At 40.7% G+C, this 19551-nt stretch overlaps 4 protein-coding genes across 6 annotated transcripts; 2 read left to right on the forward strand and 2 right to left on the reverse strand.

Annotated features, from left to right (window-relative positions):
• Positions 1-516: 516 nt before the first annotated feature.
• Positions 517-7809, reverse strand: LOC6562936 (BUB3-interacting and GLEBS motif-containing protein ZNF207). Of its 2 annotated transcripts, XM_032735934.2 has the most exons (7): positions 7668-7809; positions 7116-7423; positions 6597-6906; positions 5928-6534; positions 4766-5137; positions 932-1064; positions 517-864 (listed from the first exon to the last, which is right to left on the reverse strand). In XM_032735934.2, the coding sequence occupies exons 1-7, from the start codon at positions 7706-7708 to the stop codon at positions 737-739; spliced, it is 1899 nt and encodes a 632-aa protein (XP_032591825.1). In that variant the 5' UTR covers positions 7709-7809; the 3' UTR covers positions 517-736. The 2 variants fall into 2 exon arrangements, with proteins under 2 accessions (XP_032591825.1, XP_032591826.1); XM_032735935.2 differs by lacking the exons at positions 517-864; positions 932-1064 and having other exon boundaries at positions 3438-5137; positions 6597-6888; positions 7668-7806.
• Positions 7810-8181: 372 nt separating this feature from the next.
• LOC6562935 (U6 snRNA-associated Sm-like protein LSm7) lies at positions 8182-8756 on the forward strand. The gene is made up of 2 exons (XM_001989110.3): positions 8182-8268; positions 8330-8756. Exons 1-2 carry the CDS (start codon positions 8254-8256, stop codon positions 8654-8656), a joined length of 342 nt encoding a protein of 113 aa, XP_001989146.1. The 5' UTR covers positions 8182-8253; the 3' UTR covers positions 8657-8756.
• A 2-nt stretch (positions 8757-8758) lies between these two features.
• Positions 8759-12611, reverse strand: LOC6562934 (chitin deacetylase 1). Its single transcript, XM_001989109.2, has 4 exons — positions 12344-12611; positions 9683-10448; positions 9090-9618; positions 8759-9037 (listed from the first exon to the last, which is right to left on the reverse strand). The coding sequence occupies exons 1-4, from the start codon at positions 12543-12545 to the stop codon at positions 8759-8761; spliced, it is 1776 nt and encodes a 591-aa protein (XP_001989145.2). The 5' UTR covers positions 12546-12611.
• A 549-nt stretch (positions 12612-13160) lies between these two features.
• On the forward strand, positions 13161-19461 carry LOC6562933 (structural maintenance of chromosomes protein 4). Of its 2 annotated transcripts, none has more exons than XM_032735933.2 (5): positions 13161-14550; positions 15323-15947; positions 16015-16325; positions 16834-18520; positions 18999-19461. In XM_032735933.2, the coding sequence occupies exons 1-5, from the start codon at positions 13436-13438 to the stop codon at positions 19317-19319; spliced, it is 4059 nt and encodes a 1352-aa protein (XP_032591824.1). In that variant the 5' UTR covers positions 13161-13435; the 3' UTR covers positions 19320-19461. The 2 variants fall into 2 exon arrangements, with proteins under 2 accessions (XP_032591824.1, XP_001989144.1); XM_001989108.3 differs by having other exon boundaries at positions 13162-14550; positions 19011-19461.
• The last annotated feature ends 90 nt before the right edge of the window (positions 19462-19551 follow it).

Below are 19551 nucleotides of genomic sequence, written 5' to 3' on the forward strand. Positions count from 1 at the left end.
AAGAGAGCGCCAGATGAGAAGCGATGCGTTTAGCACACAGAACACAGAATGGTGTTGGTGTTGTTGTTACTCTTTTACAGTGTTGTATAGTGGTGTTAAGGAGCATGTATTTATGTTATGCAAGAAGGCAAAGACTGTGCACATACCAAGAACAAAATAAGGGGGAAAAAACCCAAAAAGATAGTCAAAACACATAAGATTAGAATGAAAGTCAAGATCAATTTTTTGGTCAACAAGTTAAAGGTGCATAGAAATCAACATTGAGATACGCGTATATATATATAAATATATATACATAGTGAGTGTATGTGGGTGTGTATCAAATGTGAGTGTGTTTGTGTGTGTGTGTGTGTTTCAAAACTGTTATACATTGAAAAATAACTTTGAAATTGCTTAGCTTTGAGTATGTAAACTTGCTTGCAGAGTTGTGATTGCTTTTTCGGTTTTGCACTTTTTCTTGTTGTTGTTTGTTGTAGTTTGCTGTTGTTGTTGTTCTTGTTGTTGTTGGTAGCCGCTACTCCTACAATCAATCAATCAATCAATCGTGAAACAGCAACGGCAACGGCAGCCCCATCAGCGATGCCTGTTGCGCTGCATGTGCCACCTGCGGATGCGAATGAGGATGTGGATGCGGCGGATGCAGTGCAGTCGGCAGCGGCGTTCGCTGAAACTGTCGCGCATGCTGTGGATGCGTCTGCGTTGGCGCCTGCAACAGTCCCGGCGCACCGGGTATGCATCATCTAAATCGCGGCTGCATCATCTGCAACATATTCGGATGACCCGGCAACATGACACCCATGCCTGGCATTGGCATCGCACCAGCGGGCAAACCAGGCAATCCAATCGCTTGCATCGGCATCAAACCTGCAGGGAAAACGATAAATAAATATGTAAAGAGATTTCCTAGACATAACTCCATTAATTCACTGACCTGCCGGCATGCCTGGTATATGGCCGGGACGCAGCATATTGCCGCCAATGAGAGCGCCATGGGGTCCGATGGCAACGGTGCCGGGTCGCAGCTGCATCGGCTGCATCAGTTGCATGTGGCCGGGCAGTTGCATCTGAGCCGACGAGAGAAGAGCATGGAAGAGAGGAAGGATTAAGCGTATTAGTTGCATTCTGTTAGCTATGATTTATACAAGTGTGTGTATGGTGTGTGTGTGTGTCTGTGTGTGTGTGTGTATATATCGAAGCCATTGTACACAAAATTAGCTAAGTTTGTTATTAATTATGTTTTTTGTATTTTTTTTTTTGTTGGTTTTTTTTCTTATTTGTATTAAGAATATATTAATAATAAGTTGGTTTTTTGCGTACTTATTCTTTAAATGAATATAATATATTTATTTGTTGTTTTGTTGTGGGTGGATGTATATGTGTTTGTGTATTCTTGTCGAAACTTTTGCATCGCATTACAATGTTACAATGAGATATATATCTATATATATATATAAATATAAATATATATATATACATATATATATATTAAAAGACAGAGAGAGAGAGAGAGAAAGAGAAACAGATAAAGAGAGCAACTTTTATCTGTTCTTTTGTGGCAAACTTGTTTTTTGCTTTATGTTTTTTTTTTATATATATACAAAACTATCAAGAATAAAATGAATATAAATAAATATATATATATTTAAATTAAATGTAGATATTATGGTAGAAAATTAAATTGTTTGGTTAAAAAAGAAACGTACTTACAATTCGGAAACTGAACTGACGACGATGAGGGATGGGGGGCACAGATCGTTGCGATACGATCTCGACCTTAAAACACTTTAGCAAACAGTTCTTAAGATTTTCTTAATATTTTCTTGGTTTTTGTTTTGTTTTTTTTTTTTTTTAATAACGAATAAGCAACTTAAGAAACAAATTATAATAATGATAATAGTTATACATATTTGTCTTGAGTTAACAAATTCAAAAAAGGTTTACTAACCAGGCAGGCAACGTAAGTCGAGTTCAAGTTCCAATACTATTTTTATTTTTTTTATTGTTTTTTAGTTCAAAATAATTGTATGTTGTATACTTAGCTATGGTATGGTTGGTGGGCGTGGTCGCCATGAGGCGTTTCATATGTATAGCTGTGTAATGCTGTTAGTAGTGCTTATTGAATAGAGCTGAAAAACTATCAATAACCAATCAAAATTTTGAAACAACTACTTTAATTTCGAGTAGAAAAAAAGGTGTTTGGGTTCGATCTGGATGAAAATAGTTTTCAGACTGGATTTTTAAAGCGAACATCTCAAAAAGAAATATAGAAAATATATTAATAATGGTTATCGAATTAACGAGTGTTTTCAGCTCTTTTATAGGACAGTTAGAGAGAGGCGAGCAGAGAAGGGGTGTGTATTGGCTTTTACATTTAGAATGAGACTAATTATTCGAAAAAAGTCGAAAATCACGCCACCAAAACCAAGTGGGAACATTGTGTGTCGTACTATAATTTAAGCGCAGATGGTACCAGCTCTCGAGGTATGTGTAATAACTAAGTGTTAGTCGAGATGAGATGTATATATATATATATTTATGGTATGTATAGCGAGGCGAGAGACAATGGGAAAGAGTTAGAGATGCACAGAGGAGAAGAGTTGGAGAGTTGAATGCTCTTAGGATGTAACATAAATATGATAAAGGAAAAAAGTGTGTGTTTAGAATAATACGTATTACAATTTACAGATCCAAAAAACATTTAGATTAAATAGATTTGTTATGTTGTGTCGAATTTGTATGTGTGGGTGTGTGTGTGTGTGTGTTCATTGAGAGATATCAACAATCATATACATATAAATATATATATTTATTATATATAGTAGTCAATGCTGTGTGTAGTTTTTGTGTGGATATGAATTAATCAATCAACCAACCAATCAATCAATCAATCAATCATTAACCAACCAACGCAGCAACCATTACGACAAGTTCAAAGTAATTTTAAGTAGTAGTAATTAATTATACAAAATGTACTTACATGGCTTGCATTACGTTACGTTACGCTAACGCTTACGTTACGCTTACGTTGACGTTTAACGTTTATGTGCTTTGCAAGGCAGTAGGTACTACTATGGAACTTTTTCTTTGCATTACCATTTATCACTATATATATTTTATATCAAAATCGATGGAATCAGTTTTGGGATCAGGTTGTAGTTTTTTTTTTTTGGGATTAGGTACGTGGATAAATATGTAAAAATGTAAGTATGCAATGTTTGCGTGTGGAGGGAGAGCGGGGGGGCGGGCTTTTGGGGGGAGGAGGAGCTTGCTTAGACAACTACGAGTAATACTTGCATAGTAGGTACAGTAATGTACGAGTACGTTTACGAGTATTATGTATACATATCATATTATAATGGAATTTTTCAATTTACTTATCTTTCGTAATTCGCATTTTGGGCTACTTTCTTGTTTTGTTCGTTATTTATATTATTTTTATTTTTTTGTTTTTTATAATATGGAAAGTGAAGTGTACAAAAATACATACTGTAGTATAGAACTGTTTGTCGGCCCTGCAACTGGCATTTTGTTTATCAACACTCAACTGTATTGCACTGCAATTGTAATGTTAACTTTTAATTTTGTTACTGCAACAATAGATTCTTTTCAAATTTTGATTTAGGTTTGTTGTTTTTTATTTAGATTAATTAATATGCTTATAGAGGTGATCACTGTGCTAGAGCTGGTCTAGTTTTTAATATGTATGTGCATATGGGATAGGCGGAATACTTAAAAGGTACATGTTAATTAGGCCCAAATATCCTAAATGGTTTGTATACGAAGAAAACTAGACGCCAAAAATAAGAGCACCTCCAAATTATTTTAAGATATTTGAAAAGAAAACTGTTATAACCGCATGACTTTGGGTTTGCCTGACAAAATAGATAATAGAAATAGTGCTTTATATTGCCTTCAGATATATAGAAGTTGTTCAATAAAATACTTAAAAATAATCACTTTAATTTATAGAAATCACAGAATCATAGAAATTGTTCGACAATCAGAATTTTCAGTAATTTTACACGATTTCGAAAATTTCCATAAGAATTACGAAATTACCTTTTTCGAGACAAAAAATCAGGAAAATATTTTATACAATAGATAATACGAAGTTCATAAGAAATGGAAAACATATCTTTTTATATAAATCAAACCGATTTTGTAAAATAGATAAAATTATGCCACGATCATAATTGGTGAGTTTTCAACCATTGCAAAATTTATATAAATTAAGGAAAGTTATTGTACAATATGCAAAATATTTATATAACACAGAGTTATCTGGTTTTGTAAGAGAGAGAAATTGTTTTTATACAAAAGAGAAACGTATAACACAGTTATCATATTCATATTTAATCAGAAATTACATATTATTGAGATTTTCTGTCGCCTAGCTTTCCAACGTATACAACACTTAATGAAACTATAGTTTTGAATGACTGCTAAGCAGCAAATATGCCTGAGCTTTGTAATAATGAATGAGGAAGTGAACTCTGATGATGTGATAATCGCTAAACTGGAAATACACAAAAGTAAAAGAATAGATAAAGACTATAGCTATGCTAGCGCCTATAGCCCCAAAACATTCTGAATGATTGGATAAATCATATTACACACGTTATACATATATATAAATATTTGATAACGATGTTGTGAGAATCGAGAATAACTTTTTAGTCAAGGTTGGAAAAGAGAGAGATGTTGTCGTTGTTGGCGGCAGCGGCGAGCGCTGTGCAAGCAGCACTTGGCCAAGTTTAACACTTACCATGCCCAGGCCAGCGGCAGCAGCCGCCGCAGCAGCTGCGCCCGGATTGCCCTGTTGACGCACCGCCTGCAAACGTTGCATCATCACAGCCCGGTTCAGTTCCTCCAGTTGTTTGGCCTGCTGTTGCTGTTGTTGTTGCGCCTGTTGTTGCACCTGCTGTTGTTGTTGTTGGTGTTGTGCCTGTTGTTGTTGCGCCTGTTGCTGTTGTTGTTGGTGTTGCGCCTGCTGCTGCTGCTGTTGCTGGACAGCAACGGCTTGTGCCACCTGAGCAGCCTGCACCTGTGCCTGCATATGCTGGACATGGGCGGCCTGAACCTGAGCGACCTGTGCTGCCTGTGCGTGCGCCTGCGCCACGGCCACCAAAGCGGCGGTCTGTAAATAGAATTGGTTGTGGTAGTTGTTTTTCTTTTTTGTTTTTCTTTTTTTTTTAGCAAGCAAACAAATTTTGGTTGCAGATTTGGAACTGAGCTTTCAGTCCATATCTTTTGCAATATATATATATATGCGAAATGCAGCAGCTGCAGGTCGTCATCATTAAATTACATTTTGCTTTTGCGCTTTTGCTTAACTTAAGTAATGACTTGTTTGTCGTTTTGATAAAAATTGAAAGCCGCCGTTCAGTTTTGTTGCCATTAATTTGTTTGTTTAATTAAAAAAGTTGTACAGACATATATCATACTATATGCTAAAGTTTTAATCATTTGTTTTTTTTTCTGTTTGTTTGTTTGTTTTGGGTTTTCTTTCTTTTTTTTTCGTTTCTTTCCGTGTTCCATTGTCGGCTGTTCATCGAAATTGCAAATATAATTGAACCAAAATAAATGGTGAAGCCAATTTTTGAATAAAAAATGAAGAAAAAAAACTATAGAATGTCCAGCGTGTGTGGTATAAAATGGAATCCTTAAAAATGCGAAACAAACGCATTCAACACACGACACAGTCTCGTTTCAAAATTGAATTGTTAAATCTGTAAATATTTTCTTTTACGTATGTATGCAACTAGCTTTAACTGTATATTGTTGTGTGTGTGTGTGTAGTGAGTGTGTGCAGCGTGTGTGGCATGTCTTTTTTGTACAGGGGTCCGTGTCGTGGTGTCGTTTTGTGCGTCTGTCCGTCTGCTTCATTTATATTGACTATGGTTTCTATAACTATGATAAGAACTCACTTCCTGTGCCTTGGAGATCGCCGTGCTCACAGCGATTGCATTCGCAGCGGCCGCGGCCGCCGCAGCAGCAGCAGCAGAACTGCTGCCCGTCGTCGTCGTCGTCAATGTCGGCGAGATGCCGGAGAGTGAGGGCGGTGGCGGCGTTGATGGCATCGATGAGGCAGCACTGCCACTGCTACCACCTCCACCACCACCACCAACACCAGCTCCACCACCACTATTGCCGCCATTAGCATTAACATTATTGTGGCTGCTGATGATGCTGGGGCTGTTATTGCTGTTGTTACTGCTGTTATTTTGTGGCTTTTGGAGCGCCGCTGCATTGGCGGCCCTTGCGGCAGCCAGTCGCATCTGATACTTTGGCTGGCGGGCACGCAACTCCTCCAAACTGGCATCCTCTGCCGGATGCATGATCTTTGTGGTAAGAGCGGTGGCAACGCTGCCATTGGCACCACCAACACCACCAGCTGCTGGATTATTCCCAGCCACATTTGGTGGCCGTCCCTGAGTATGTGGATCCAGTGCAGAGGCGGGTGCAGCGTTTGACGCCGCACCGCCGCCGATGCCAGCATTATTGGTGGTTGGCGGTGCACTTATTGTGGCATTGCTGCAAACAAAATACATTAATTTGATGTGATCGACGCCCAAATCAAAGATTTCCCAACCCACCTATAAGCCGGAAACGTGGGTTTGTGCTGTGCCATCGCAGCGGCATGTTGCTGCTGTTGGTGCTGTTGATGTTGCAGCTGCTGTTGATGATGATGCACGGCTGCTGCCGCTGAGGTTGTTGCCATTGCCGATGGGAATAACGGTCGCGGTGGCATCATGTGTGGCATCATTGGCATCGGATATGGAGGCAACGGCGGCATATGCTGCATCATGCCCATGCCATATTGGCCCAACATGTGCGGCGGCATCATATTTGGCGGCATCATCATCGGTGGCGGCACAGACATGGGATCTGTAAAGAAATTTGCAACTGTATATATATCATAAATTATAGTTCCTGCTTAGAATCTGAATTTCACTGTTCACAGTTTATCGTTTGTGAATACAGACATATAAAACATGAAATAAGTTTTCGAACACCATTTCATAGCTTATACAAATTCTACAAAAATAAGAACTTATTCTTTGTTATTTAAGAAATAAGATTTGGAAAATTTCTTTCTAATTGTTGCTGCTCACATTCAACTTTCTTCTTGGCGGCCGGTTCATCATCATCCGAATCGGATTTGCCGCCATTCTTTTGGCGCTCGTGATCCCGCAAATCCTCCGCCGGAATGCCGTCCATGCCGAAGATTTCGATCTCGATGTTGGAACGATTGGGCAGCGAATTTGGCACCTTGTCCACCGTCTCCTTGTGCACCTGCATACAGTGTATGGAGAGCCCTGGGCCTGTGTACAACTTTTTGTGGCATATATGACACTTGAAGTGTTTCGCCTTCTGGTGCTGCACCAGAATTTTCTCATCATCGAACTCACGATTACAGTACCTAAAGTTAGTTAGGGGTTAAGGAAAGATCAAAGTTGAGGAACTTGTTTTTTTTTTTTTAACCATGCCGACAATTAAACAACAACACTCGACATTATGTAAAATGCACACAGCCTTTTGTGTGTGGGTGCCTCTGTGCGTGTGTGTGTGTGCGTTAGCAGATACAAATTTTAGCACACGTAAAATAAAGTCGGCGACAATGGCTGCAGAATTTTTTTTGTATGGTTTGTTTTTCAAAAGGATACCAGCACCAGGGCTTTGAGGCCTTCTTCTTTTTGCGACCCATTTTATGAACTGCGCTTTAAACACTTGAGAAAGACAAGGGGTTTGGTTTAACAGCAGAATTTTCGACTTTTTGTCGAGTAAAAAAAACAATTTTCAAGCGTCGTGTCGGTATCGGTATCGTGACAAAACAAAATGGAGTGTGCCCTAGTGGTGACACGCTATCGATATATGCATATATAGAATGTCAATAGTTTGTCGACCACTATATCGATAGTTTGGCACATCGAACTTATCGACAATAACTTTGTAAAACAATAATATTTATTCATAATATTATTGTCTGTTTGTTGATTTAATTATAAAAAATGGTTCGACTTTTTTCATAACGATAGCACAATCGAAAATAATTACTATCGTTGTCAAAATTATCGACTGACGACATGACGACGATATAGTCGATAGACGGCTACCACAACCGATAGACTGACATCGTCGATAGATGGTTACCAATGCCGATAGTCAAAAATAGTCGATAGATGGCTACCAAAACCGATAGACAAACATTGAGGTGTGCAGTTCTCCAAAGCCGGCAAATAAACTAACAAAATGGCTGATAAAAAGGTAAATTAAACGTTTATTATTAAAGTGATATGGTAATTTAACTGCTGCTTCCTCGCTGCAGACAGGTGGCAACAACGATGGCAAAGAGAAGCGCCGCAAGGAGTCCATTTTGGATCTATCCAAATATCTGGAGAAGCAAATACGCGTCAAATTTGCTGGAGGCCGCGAGGCGTCCGGAATACTCAAAGGTTACGATGCGCTGCTCAATCTAGTGTTGGACAACACCGTGGAGTATTTGCGGGACTCCGACGAGCCCTACAAACTCACCGAGGATTCCACACGCAGTCTCGGCCTGGTTGTGTGTCGCGGCACTGCATTGGTCCTGATTTGTCCGCAGGACGGTGTCGAAAGCATTGCGAATCCTTTTATAACGCAGTCAATTGGCTAGGTTAAGGTAAAAAAGCAACATACGCATAGAAACTCCCATTAATTGAAGATAATGTATAGTATATATATATATTATAAATACAATTTAAAACTAAACAATAGACTATTCTAGACCGAATTCGTTGCGTATCCAGGGATACTGGGCCGGGCACTCCATGCACGTGTAGAAAAAGCGATCCTCCTGCAGCACCCGACTGCGCACCTTGCACACATTTGGCATCGGGCAGACCATTTCATGCGGCTCCAGCTGTTTGGGCGGGCAGCGCCACGGCTCGAACTGATGCAGGCGGTTACTGGGCGTCGGTTGGCGCATCCATTGTATGGCCTGCTGATTGGTCACGAAATGCACATCCGGCAGCTTCTGCATATCATCCAAGAATTTCTGCAAAGATTCACTTAAGATACCATCCCTTAATCCCATTACTTTCACTCACCAGAAAGGCATTCAGATAGTCGATTTTCTTGAACCACGTGGAGTGAAAATAGAGTCCATATGGCGCCCGATTGCTCAGATAGTGTCGCTTAAAGTTGTAGGTCAACATGCGATAGACATCATCGCCCGTCAGATGCGGTGGACAACTGTCGACCATGCCACAATTGTATTCCCCGGCGCCAGCCTCCAGCTGATTCATGACCAACTCCCAGATGCCTGGGTAACTGCGCGTCGGGCAATTCTGATTGGTGCCCAGACAACTGTGCGGCATCTTAAAGTCTAGTGTGTAGGGCCAGAGTGGTGGATTCGAGTATGGTGCAACCATCGATGCATCGTAGACAAAGCCAAATTCCTTCATCATCAGAAACTGCCGGTTCCAGCCCACACGCAGGAAGGGCACACGCATGCCCCGAATCTCATCCATGCGAACGCCCGCAAACTTATTTATGATGTTCGCCTGGCCAACCATCTCATCGAACCAATCCTCAATGGTGGCATTCTTGGACCACCACAACTCCGGCCCACGATGACTGCAAATGAGAATAAATAGATGAATAATAATCCAAAATTTTATGCTAGGCATGTCAATCTTACGTCACTGAATGGACGGCAATCTCGTGGCCATCGTTCCAGAGTTTCTGCACATACTGATAATTGGTGTACGGATGTGAGACATAGAAGCTACTGCGTATGGGACAACCATTGGGATTGCGTCGATTGGGTGTGAACAGCACCTTGGAGAACAGTTCCCAATTCTCGTGATTGACGGCATCATCGAAGGTCAACAGAATCATTTGTGGCACAGACTGTGCCAACAGATTGCCTGGTATTTGTGTGCCATCCTTCGAGCAGAAGCAGTGGGGCAACTGACACTTGCGTGGATCACAAGCGCCAGCTGCATTCGGATCATGATCTACATCGCACCATCCCTCATCGGAGCCATCGGGGCAGTCGACGGAGCCATCGCAAAAGTAGTCCTGTGGCAGACAGGTGCCATCGGCACAGCCCAGCTGCTGCTCATCCACACAATCGGCCATCTCGAGGAGTGGTTTCGGTGCCGGCGTCTCTGCGCTGATGTCACAATTATCCACATTCGCCTTGAAGTCACAGATCTGACGTAGGACATCAAAGAGCAGACCCTCGGAGCACTTGAACTCAAAGACTTCGCCATCCAGGCACAGGAAATACTTGGCGCACTCACTGTTCGTCCAAATCTTGTGCACCGCCCGATTTGGATTCCGATAGAAGCGTGCATCGTGCATGCAGGCGGCACCCGTTGTTGAGCTAGTTGAGCGCCTCGAACGACTATGATTGGAAGCAGCAACCACACCTGCCACCCGCTCCGGTTTGGTGGCATTGTCTGTAAAGCAGGTCGTCGTTGTGTGTGAGATAGCTTCATATATATGTATCTGTACATTTGTAGCATGTATGTATGTAGTGTAGCGTAGTCGAGTAATTACGGGCAAAAAAAAAACTAATTAATACATTGACCCAAAAACCAGCTGCGCTCACGTCCACAATTGGGGTTTGTTTAACTCTTGCGGCAATAATCTTGGCCAGCGATTTGATCACGCCGGCATTTGTTGTCAGTTGAAGCGAAAGGGGTTTATTTATATACAGCATATTTAGCGTAACTACCAAATTTAAGCAAGATTTCCAATCTCAGGATTGTAGGCTCAAATATAAACAAATATATTTTTACAGTAGGCATTTTGTCTTTTAAGTTAATTAATATTTTTCGATGTGAAGTGGATTAGTCTTATATAGCTAAGTTGCCAAGTCTAAACTAGACTTAAGCAATTTCAAAGAAGGCATTTTTCCCAGGAAGTTTATATTGTGTAGCTAAACTGGTAAGTCTGAGTAAGATTTTCAGCTTTATAATTGTGGTTTAATATATGATATACTACCGTTTACACAACAAAAATATATTTTTTAAGGAAACTAATTTGAAATGCTTTTATATATATTCTGCAGTTTTTAATGTGGTTTAATAATACTTGATTATCTGATCATATTTCCTCAAATTTTCAGCTTTAACGTTGGAGTACAAAATATAATATCAAACACTTTTACAAAAATATCTGAACAAGAAAAAAAACATTTTTGAAAGTTAACTACTTTGAAACCTTGGAATTTTTGGATTATGCGCTTATGAAAGCTGTATGATAACTCGAATATCTTATCTTTTATAACTCAAATTTAGGAAAGATATTCAGCTTTAACATTCTTATTACTATTTGATGGACTTCTAAAAATCATTTTAAATTTTCGTTATTTTTCAACTATTTAATGGAGTTGAAAAAAAGCGACCAAGAACTTTTCAAAAGCAAAATTAACAATTCTTTGAACTGTCCAGAAACTGTTTATAATTTTGCAATTCCCTTTTGTGCATATACCGTTAGAATTGAGCGCTTTTTGTTTGTTTTGGATTGGCTTTCGTCTTTGACCTTGAGAATTCTATTCAAATTTGTCCATGCAAGATCATTCTTGTATATAAGCTAAGAAAAATAATGTAACTAATTGAATAATACTTATATTTATATATTCCGCGATTATGAAAGCTGTATAATATGACACGATTATAATTAATTAATGCAAATAAATTCCTCAAAATATTAATTAGGCAGTGAGATTTGCTAGCTGAATTATTATTATTTTTTTCGCTGCTACGCCCCTGTGCCAAGTAAGCCAACTTTTGGTGGCAGCAAGTCAATTGCGTTGTTTTTTTTTTTTTTTTTTTTTGCAAGCACACAAAACATACACATAAATATAGACAGAGAGACGGGCCGACAGATGTGGCATAGCTAGAGCAGCGATTGGGCAAGCGAGCGACGAAGACGCATAAAATGTGTAAAATGCATGAAGCGATCTCAAGATTTCTTATGCGATGTGTGCTTGTTTGTGTGTGTGTGTGAAGTGGCAGCTGCAGCATTTAGAAAGTAAAATTTAAAGGCATTTTTTTGTGGTTGTTACTCATTTTTTTTTTTGCTTGGGTCAGGAAAAATTCAGCAATTGTCATTTGGGGTTCAATGCACAGGCGGTAAACGATACCCACAACCACTCCCCCACCCCCTGCCAGTCGTTTATTATATAACAAACAGATCAACAACTTTCACACCCAACGCGCAACCAGCAGCAACAACAACAACACCAACACGCACACCCAATCAAAAGTCAGGTAGTAAATTTTTTTTTTTGTGTCAAACAAACACAAGCTGAGTGAGCGAACGAGCGAGAGAGAAATAGAGAAATTACCAATGCTTGTAGCATCCGACGACATAATCACAAACATGGCAACAACAACAAAAACAGCAGCAGTAGCAGCAGCAGAAGTTACTGTTAGATTTGTAGATTTCTGCTGCGTGCAGCAACAGCGTCGACGTCGACGTCGAACGGAAGCGACGACCTTGACTGTGAAACCCGTTTCGTCATTTGAATTTTCCCCCGGGCCCAACATTTTTCAGACGCGATTTCCAGTTTACGATTTTTCGCAAAAATAAAAACGAAATTAAACTGAAAAAACCAAAACGCGCGCCGGTCACGAACTTTGCAGCCGATGCGCAGCCGCCGAAGACTTTAAACAAACTGAAGCCGTTGGCGTTGCAGACGAGGCCATTTATAGAGTGGAATATGAACGGATATCGAAGCGATATCGAATTATCATTATTGTTGTTGTTGTTGAGAGAAAGCTCTCTCTCTCTTACTCCTACTCTCTTTCGCTGCAGCTGGCCTTGGGGAAATTATCATTTGATACATTTTCTTGCTGTTTTTAATTAAATTACTTGCGCTACAATTGCAATAAATCAATAATTTGCCATTTTGGCATGCGAAAGTTTTTATGTAAAAAAATGTGAAACATTTTTTTAACATACTCGATCAATTTTATCATTTATCACTGTCAGATTCCTTAAATGTCGTTTACATAAACATCTTAAAAAGTTAGTTAAGGACTCCAACTAAGTTTGTCAACAACAAATACAAAAATAAATTAAATAAAAGCAATTCAGTTATTAACTTATTTTGCGAGAAATCTGAAACTTACAACTTGTTTGTGATTTGCGATAAGCCGACAAATTGAAAACAACAATTAGCGATAAGACGCAACAAACGAACTTCCCAATTCCAATTCCAATTTGAATTGTGTATTTGAATTACAGCAAAAGAAGTGAGACGTTAACAAACGGCGCTGCCAACTCGCTCAAAACACGCAAGCGATTAGTGCACAACTTAGCCGCTAGAGTGGCAATAGAGCGCATACAACTCTGCCTGAGCGTCATATTTTATTTTAGCGCCAGGAGACGCGAACTGTTTTAAGGCTTTTAAATAAATGCTACAATTGTTTAAACAATGAGACGCAGCATGGGTGCACCAATGGCACGCGGCGCCAATCGCAGCAAAGGTGCCAGCGCCCCGAATCGACCAACAACCAAAGCACAGCAGCAACAAGACGTAGTCGCCGCTGCAATTGATGCCTTGGATGAGGCGTTAATATTTGATGATGAAGAGGGCGGCACACGGATCGGTGATATATATATACCTCCACCGGTGCCCGCACACTGCTCGATGGAGAGTGTCGGCCCCCGCTTAATTATCAAACGCATTGTGAACTACAATTTCAAGAGCTATGCGGGCGAAGTGTCGCTGGGACCATTTCATCATTCGTTCACGGCAATCATTGGTCCAAATGGCAGTGGGAAGAGCAACGTCATCGATTCGATGATGTTCGTCTTTGGCTGCCGGGCGAATCGTATACGCTGCAAGAAACTCTCCACGCTCATCCACAACTCAAAGTATTTTCCCGATCTCAAAAGTTGCTCGGTTGCCGTTCATTTCGAGCTCGTCGTGGATCAGCCCGATGGCATCTGCACCAAGCAACCGAATTCGGAGTTTGTCGTCAGTCGCACTGCCAATGCGGATAACACATCGTTCTATCAGATCGATAAGCAGCGGGTGCAGCTGAAGGATGTTGCCAAGCTGCTCAAAAAACATCATGTGGATCTGGAGCACAATCGTTTTCTCATTCTGCAGGGCGAGGTCGAGTCCATATCGATGATGAAGCCCATGGGTGCCGGGGAAAATGAGACGGGCATGTTGGAATATCTGGAGGATATTATAGGTACACAACGCTATATTCGCCCGCTGCAGCAGATAAATCAGCGTGTGGATCAACTGTCGGATGACAGGATAGAGAAACTAAATCGCTGCAAGCTGGCGGAGCGAGAGATGAAGGATCTGGAGCAACCGTACAACGAGGCCGTCGAGTATTTGCGCATGGAGAACGAACATACGCGCAACATGAATATTATAGCGCAGAAATACATCAGAATCAAACAACAATTACTGGATGACTTAACCAAGAAGCACGAGACTTGCGCAGCGGAGTTGCAAAAGCATGACGAGGGCACCAATGCCCTCAAGAAGGAACGGGCCGAAAAGGAGCTCATCATTCGCAAGGAAATTGAGTGAGTCTTATAATATATAATAACTAAATAATATGGATTTAGTGTAATTTATCGCAAATCGATAAATATCGATGTGTGTCGATTCTTTGTAAATAAGTACCTGAAGTGAGCTAGAAATCGTGAATTCGCTTTATAGTTTCTCGTTTATTTATTAATTGTTTTCCTAGCGTCTTCAGCAGTTTCTCGCAAATCGATAAATATCGATGATATTTGAATAGACACCTGAAGTGTTATATGTGAGCTAGAATTCTTGAATATGTTATGTAGATCCTTCTTTACTAATGTTTAGCTTTCCTCACATTTCAGAAAAGGGATAAATTTACTGAGTTAATAGCTGATATTGTAAAAGCAATATATATTCTTTTTTTAGGCGATAAATATCGATTTGTGCTGTTTCTTAAAAAGTACATCAACTCTTATAGATGAGCCTTAATTTTAAATTTGTTATTTAGATCCTCGTTTATTTGTTTTATTTTTTCAATAATATCGACATCTGAGATTATTAGAGCATGATTCAGCTTTTCTATTTTAATCGATAAATATCGATTTGTGCCGCTTGAGTTTCTTTGATTTGTAATAAGAATGTTTTCAAACAAAACTGATAAATATGCAAAACATTTCATTAAAACATTTTTGAGTTGAATTAAGAAGTTGGGGCAGCAAATTGGCAATGTCTAATTGCATCAAATAAAATACAAAGGCCGGGTAACTGCTATTCGGGCAGACTCACTAGTCACTAATCGCCTTTGCATTCACTTCCTTCGTTTTGCAGAGCCTACGAGGCGCTCATCAAGCAGCGCGAGGCCATCAAGAAGGAGCTGGTTGGTGCGGATCGCAGCTATACAGAAGTCCAAAGCGCCATGGAGAACACAAATAAACAGCGTAAAAAGGATAAAGCGCAAATCGATAAGAATGAAAAGGAACTAGATGAGTTGCACAAGTTGCCGGCGAAAAACGAAAAGGAAATCGAGGAATGCGAACACAAAATGGAACGCCTCGAGCAGGAGAAAGTCACACTGAGCGAGGAGCGCGAGAAACAATTGACGCTGTTCAATGAGAAATCGGCGCCGCTGACCGAAAAGCGCCTCAAGTACAGCGATGAGCTAATTGGCCACAAGGAGGCAGCCAACGAGGCACGCGAGACGCTGCATGTCCACGAGTCGAAGATGAAGATACTCAAACAGGTGGAAGTGACAGAGACGCGCAAATATCAGACACTAAAGAGCGCCTACGAGGAGGCCCAAGAAAGCCAACAGCAGATGACCACAAAATTGCAGGAGCTAAACGAAAATATGCCACAGCTCGATGAAGAGATTGCCATTAAAACGGCCGAGATTGAAAAGCTGACCAAGGACGAGCGCAACATGAGCACTCAGCGCACCAAGCTGCGCGAAGAGGTGCCTATTCAATAATATATATATATATTAAATTACTATTACAAGTTATATATTCATATCTCAACAGATCAATGAGCGCTCGACAAATATGCAAGCGCAGCGCTCCAATAATAATGTCCTCAACTTTCTGATGCGCATGAAGATGGAGGGCAAAATTCCGGGCATTCTGGGCCGTCTCGGGGATTTGGGTGGCATTGATGCTAAATACGATGTGGCCATATCCACCGCCTGTAGCCGACTCGACAATATTGTGACGGATAATTATGACACGGCCACAGCTGCGATTAAAGCACTCAAGGAGCACAATGTGGGACGGGCCCAATTTATACCACTAAATCGCATGGAGCATTTTAGGAGCAAATCCTATCCCATTGATACGTAAGCTTGCATAAAACAATGAAAAAATAGCTCTATTATCAACATTATAGACAACATTATAATTCGTAGACAGCATAGATAAGTTTGCAATAGTTTGGGACAGCGAAAAGAGAAATATAAATAAGAAAAAATATTTATTTGTAGGAGTAATCAATTTTAGTTGACTTTTCAAACAAAATGAAAACAGAAATAGTTCGAGCTCACTTGAGATAAGCTAAAACTTAGTAGAGCCAAGAAAAGTTATACTTTTTCAAATTTACCCAAAGAGTCTAACGAAAGTAAAGCGTTCTTTTTATAGTTCTAGTAGGTCGCAGTGCAGATGTTTTTGAAAAGGCAACAAATAAATAAAATAATTAAGTAAATATTAAAATGAATAGTTTTTCATTATTATTCAATTACATGTATATTTGTATTATTATAATTATATGTGTTTTTATATGTATTTTTGTTATTATATTTAGTTATTATTTATAAATATATTTAAACCTTTCTTCTCTCTACCAAACAGCCCGGAGAATGTGCCGCGTCTGTACGATCTGGTGCAGGTGGAGGATGAGCGCGTGAAGACCGCCTTCTATATGGCCTTGCAGAATACACTGGTGGCCAACGATCTGGAGCAGGGATCACGCATTGCCTACGGCCAGCAGCGTTATCGCGTCGTTACACTCAGTGGCGACATCATTGAGCAGGCCGGCACCATGACCGGTGGTGGCAATAAACCATTGCGCGGCAAAATGGGCACACAGGTGCGCACAAAGACCGCGGAATCGGCGGACACGTCAATGGTGTCACAGCAGGCGTTGCAGCAGATGCAGGTGCAGGCGGATGAGTTGCAGCAACGCATTAGCTACTGCCAGGAGCAGCAGGGGCGACTCGAACACGAAATTCAAACGCTGAAGGCGAATCGCCAGCGCAGCGAATCGGAACAGAAACGTTTGACGGTCAGCATCAAGTCGCATGGCCAACAAATGGCGAGCAGTCTGAAGCAGTGCGAGGCACAGCGTCAACGTATGCTCAGCCACACCACGGATGAGGCTGCTGTTCGCGAATTGGAGCTGCGCATTGAGGAGACGCAGAAGCTGTTGACGGATCGCCAGGCAACAGAGCAGTCGGTCGACGACAAGCTCAAGGAGATTCAAGATCAATTCGAAGTGTTGCGCTCGGATACAGTGAAACCAGTTGAAGCCAGACTCAAGAAGGTCACAACACAAATTGAGAAGCTATCGAGCCATGTGCGTTCCCTGAATGTTGCGCTGTCCACGGCGGAGCGCAACATTGAACGTCTCAAGAACAACAATGCAAATCTGCAAGAAAATATCAAAACGGCTGAGGATAAATTGCGTGCGCTGAACGAGGAGCGTCAACAATGTCAAGAGCGTAAGAATGAGCTGGAGAAACAGGCCAGCGAAGCAGAAGAAGCCATCGGCACAGCCAAATCTCAATCGTCGGATGTGAAAAAGGAAATCGATGCATTAAACAAACAGGAAAATGATCGCAACATTAAACGACTCGAGCTCGAAACGAATCTGCAAGCGGTTGCAAGCAGCGTGGACAAAGTAAATGCGGAGATACCATACTGGAAGGAGCAACTGAAGCCGCTGAAGCTCAACGTGATCCCAGGCGATACGGAGCAAGAATCAGCGGCACCACTGAAGACGCACACACCCGAGGAACTGGAGGCGTTGAATCTTGCTGAAATACAGTATAAGCAAACGTCGCTCGAAGAGCAGCTGAAAACTAAACCCAATTTGGGTTACATTCAAGAGTTCATGGAGAAGCAGCTTGTTTATATGGATCGTGTCCGTTTTCTCGAGGACATCAGCTCGAAGCGTAACGAGATGCGCGACAAGTACGAGGAGGTGCGCAAACGTCGCTATACCGAATTCATGGAGGGATTCAATATCATCACACGCAAACTGAAGGAAATGTATCGCATGATTACCCAAGGCGGTGATGCTGATCTCGAGCTTGTTGACTCCATGGATCCATTTCATGACGGCGTCCAGTTCACTGTTCGTCCGCCCAAGAAGAGCTGGAAATACATCTCGAATTTGTCCGGTGGCGAGAAGACTCTCTCCTCATTGGCCTTGGTGTTTGCTCTGCATTATTATAAGCCATCGCCGTTGTATTTTATGGATGAGATCGATGCCGCTTTGGATTTTAAGAATGTCTCCATTGTGGGTCACTATATTAAGGTAAGGATTAGCATCGATTTATGGATATGGATAATATTTATAAGATGATTTGAGCATTGCAAGTTGAAAATATTTATACTCAATCAGCATCGATTTAGAATTAGTCTTAAGGTTTATCCTACTCAAGTTAATGATTTGAAGAAAGTATCCATTGAGGATCACTAAATTAAGACAAAGATTGGGACAGATAACTGAACTCTATTTATATTTGTTCAATAGCCGAGCCGATTTAGACTTCAGTTAAAGAGGTATTTCAGAAAGTGTCCATTGTCTGTCACTACTAAATTAAGGTAAAGATTATGATAGATTTATATTGAGATTGCCATTTGCAATAGTTATACTTGATCGCCATAGTTTTTGGTCCAATCCCAGACGGGCTTGCTCTGCCTTTGATCCCGACTAAATGGGAATTATTTTAGATATTTGTTACTTTGTTTTTTATTTTTAAGTGATGCTCGTATTTTATTAACATTTGCAGTTACCATTTCAGGAGCGCACCAAAAACGCCCAGTTCATCATTGTGTCGCTGCGTGTGAACATGTTCGAGCTGTCCAACTATCTGGTGGGCATCTACAAGATCAACGATTGCACCGATTCCTGCACCATACTGAATTACCCGATAAATCTATTACTGCCATCGGCTTCCCAGCTGCGCAAAACGTCAATAATGCCGAAAGATATGATGATCGGCACCTGTTTAAATGGCGATATTCAAACGTTTCTGACGCAGCACATGGAACTGTCGCGTCTGATCTTTGCTCCTCCACTGGACAGCACGGCCATGTCCAAGGCGGATTAGGAGTAGGATGAGAGGTGTCTATCTGTTGCTGATGTATGGTTTCCACTTTCCATCTAAATCATCTATGATAATGATTTAAATTTACATACATATATATAAATGAATATCTTTAATAACCAGTACAAATCACAGTTAAATGAAATTAACTAAACTTATGTCGCATCACGTATCACGTATATTGTTGATCTACTTGAACAATCATTTATTTTTTCCTTTACGAATTTAGAGTTAT

This window comes from Drosophila grimshawi, unplaced genomic scaffold, assembly GCF_018153295.1.
Source record: "Drosophila grimshawi isolate 15287-2541.00 unplaced genomic scaffold, ASM1815329v1 contig_1377, whole genome shotgun sequence".
Lineage (NCBI taxonomy): Eukaryota > Metazoa > Arthropoda > Insecta > Diptera > Drosophilidae > Drosophila > Drosophila grimshawi.

Coding starts and splice junctions, on each gene's coding strand:
- LOC6562936 (XM_032735934.2), bottom strand. CDS start 7,708: ATGGGTCGCAAAAAGAAGAAGGCCTCAAAGCCCTGGTGCTG. Junction 6,907..7,115: donor CGCCAAGAAGAAAGTTGAAT/GTGAGCAGCAAC, acceptor ATATATATACAG/TTGCAAATTTCTTTACAGAT. Junction 865..931: donor TATACCAGGCATGCCGGCAG/GTCAGTGAATTA, acceptor TTTTCCCTGCAG/GTTTGATGCCGATGCAAGCG.
- LOC6562933 (XM_032735933.2), top strand. CDS start 13,436: ATGAGACGCAGCATGGGTGCACCAATGGCACGCGGCGCCAATCGCAGC. Junction 15,948..16,014: donor GCACCAAGCTGCGCGAAGAG/GTGCCTATTCAA, acceptor ATATCTCAACAG/ATCAATGAGCGCTCGACAAA. Junction 18,521..18,998: donor TTGTGGGTCACTATATTAAG/GTAAGGATTAGC, acceptor TAACATTTGCAG/TTACCATTTCAGGAGCGCAC.
- LOC6562934 (XM_001989109.2), bottom strand. CDS start 12,545: ATGTTGGGCCCGGGGGAAAATTCAAATGACGAAACGGGTTTCACAGTC. Junction 9,619..9,682: donor ATTGCCGTCCATTCAGTGAC/GTAAGATTGACA, acceptor TCTCATTTGCAG/TCATCGTGGGCCGGAGTTGT. Junction 9,038..9,089: donor ACTATCTGAATGCCTTTCTG/GTGAGTGAAAGT, acceptor GAATCTTTGCAG/AAATTCTTGGATGATATGCA.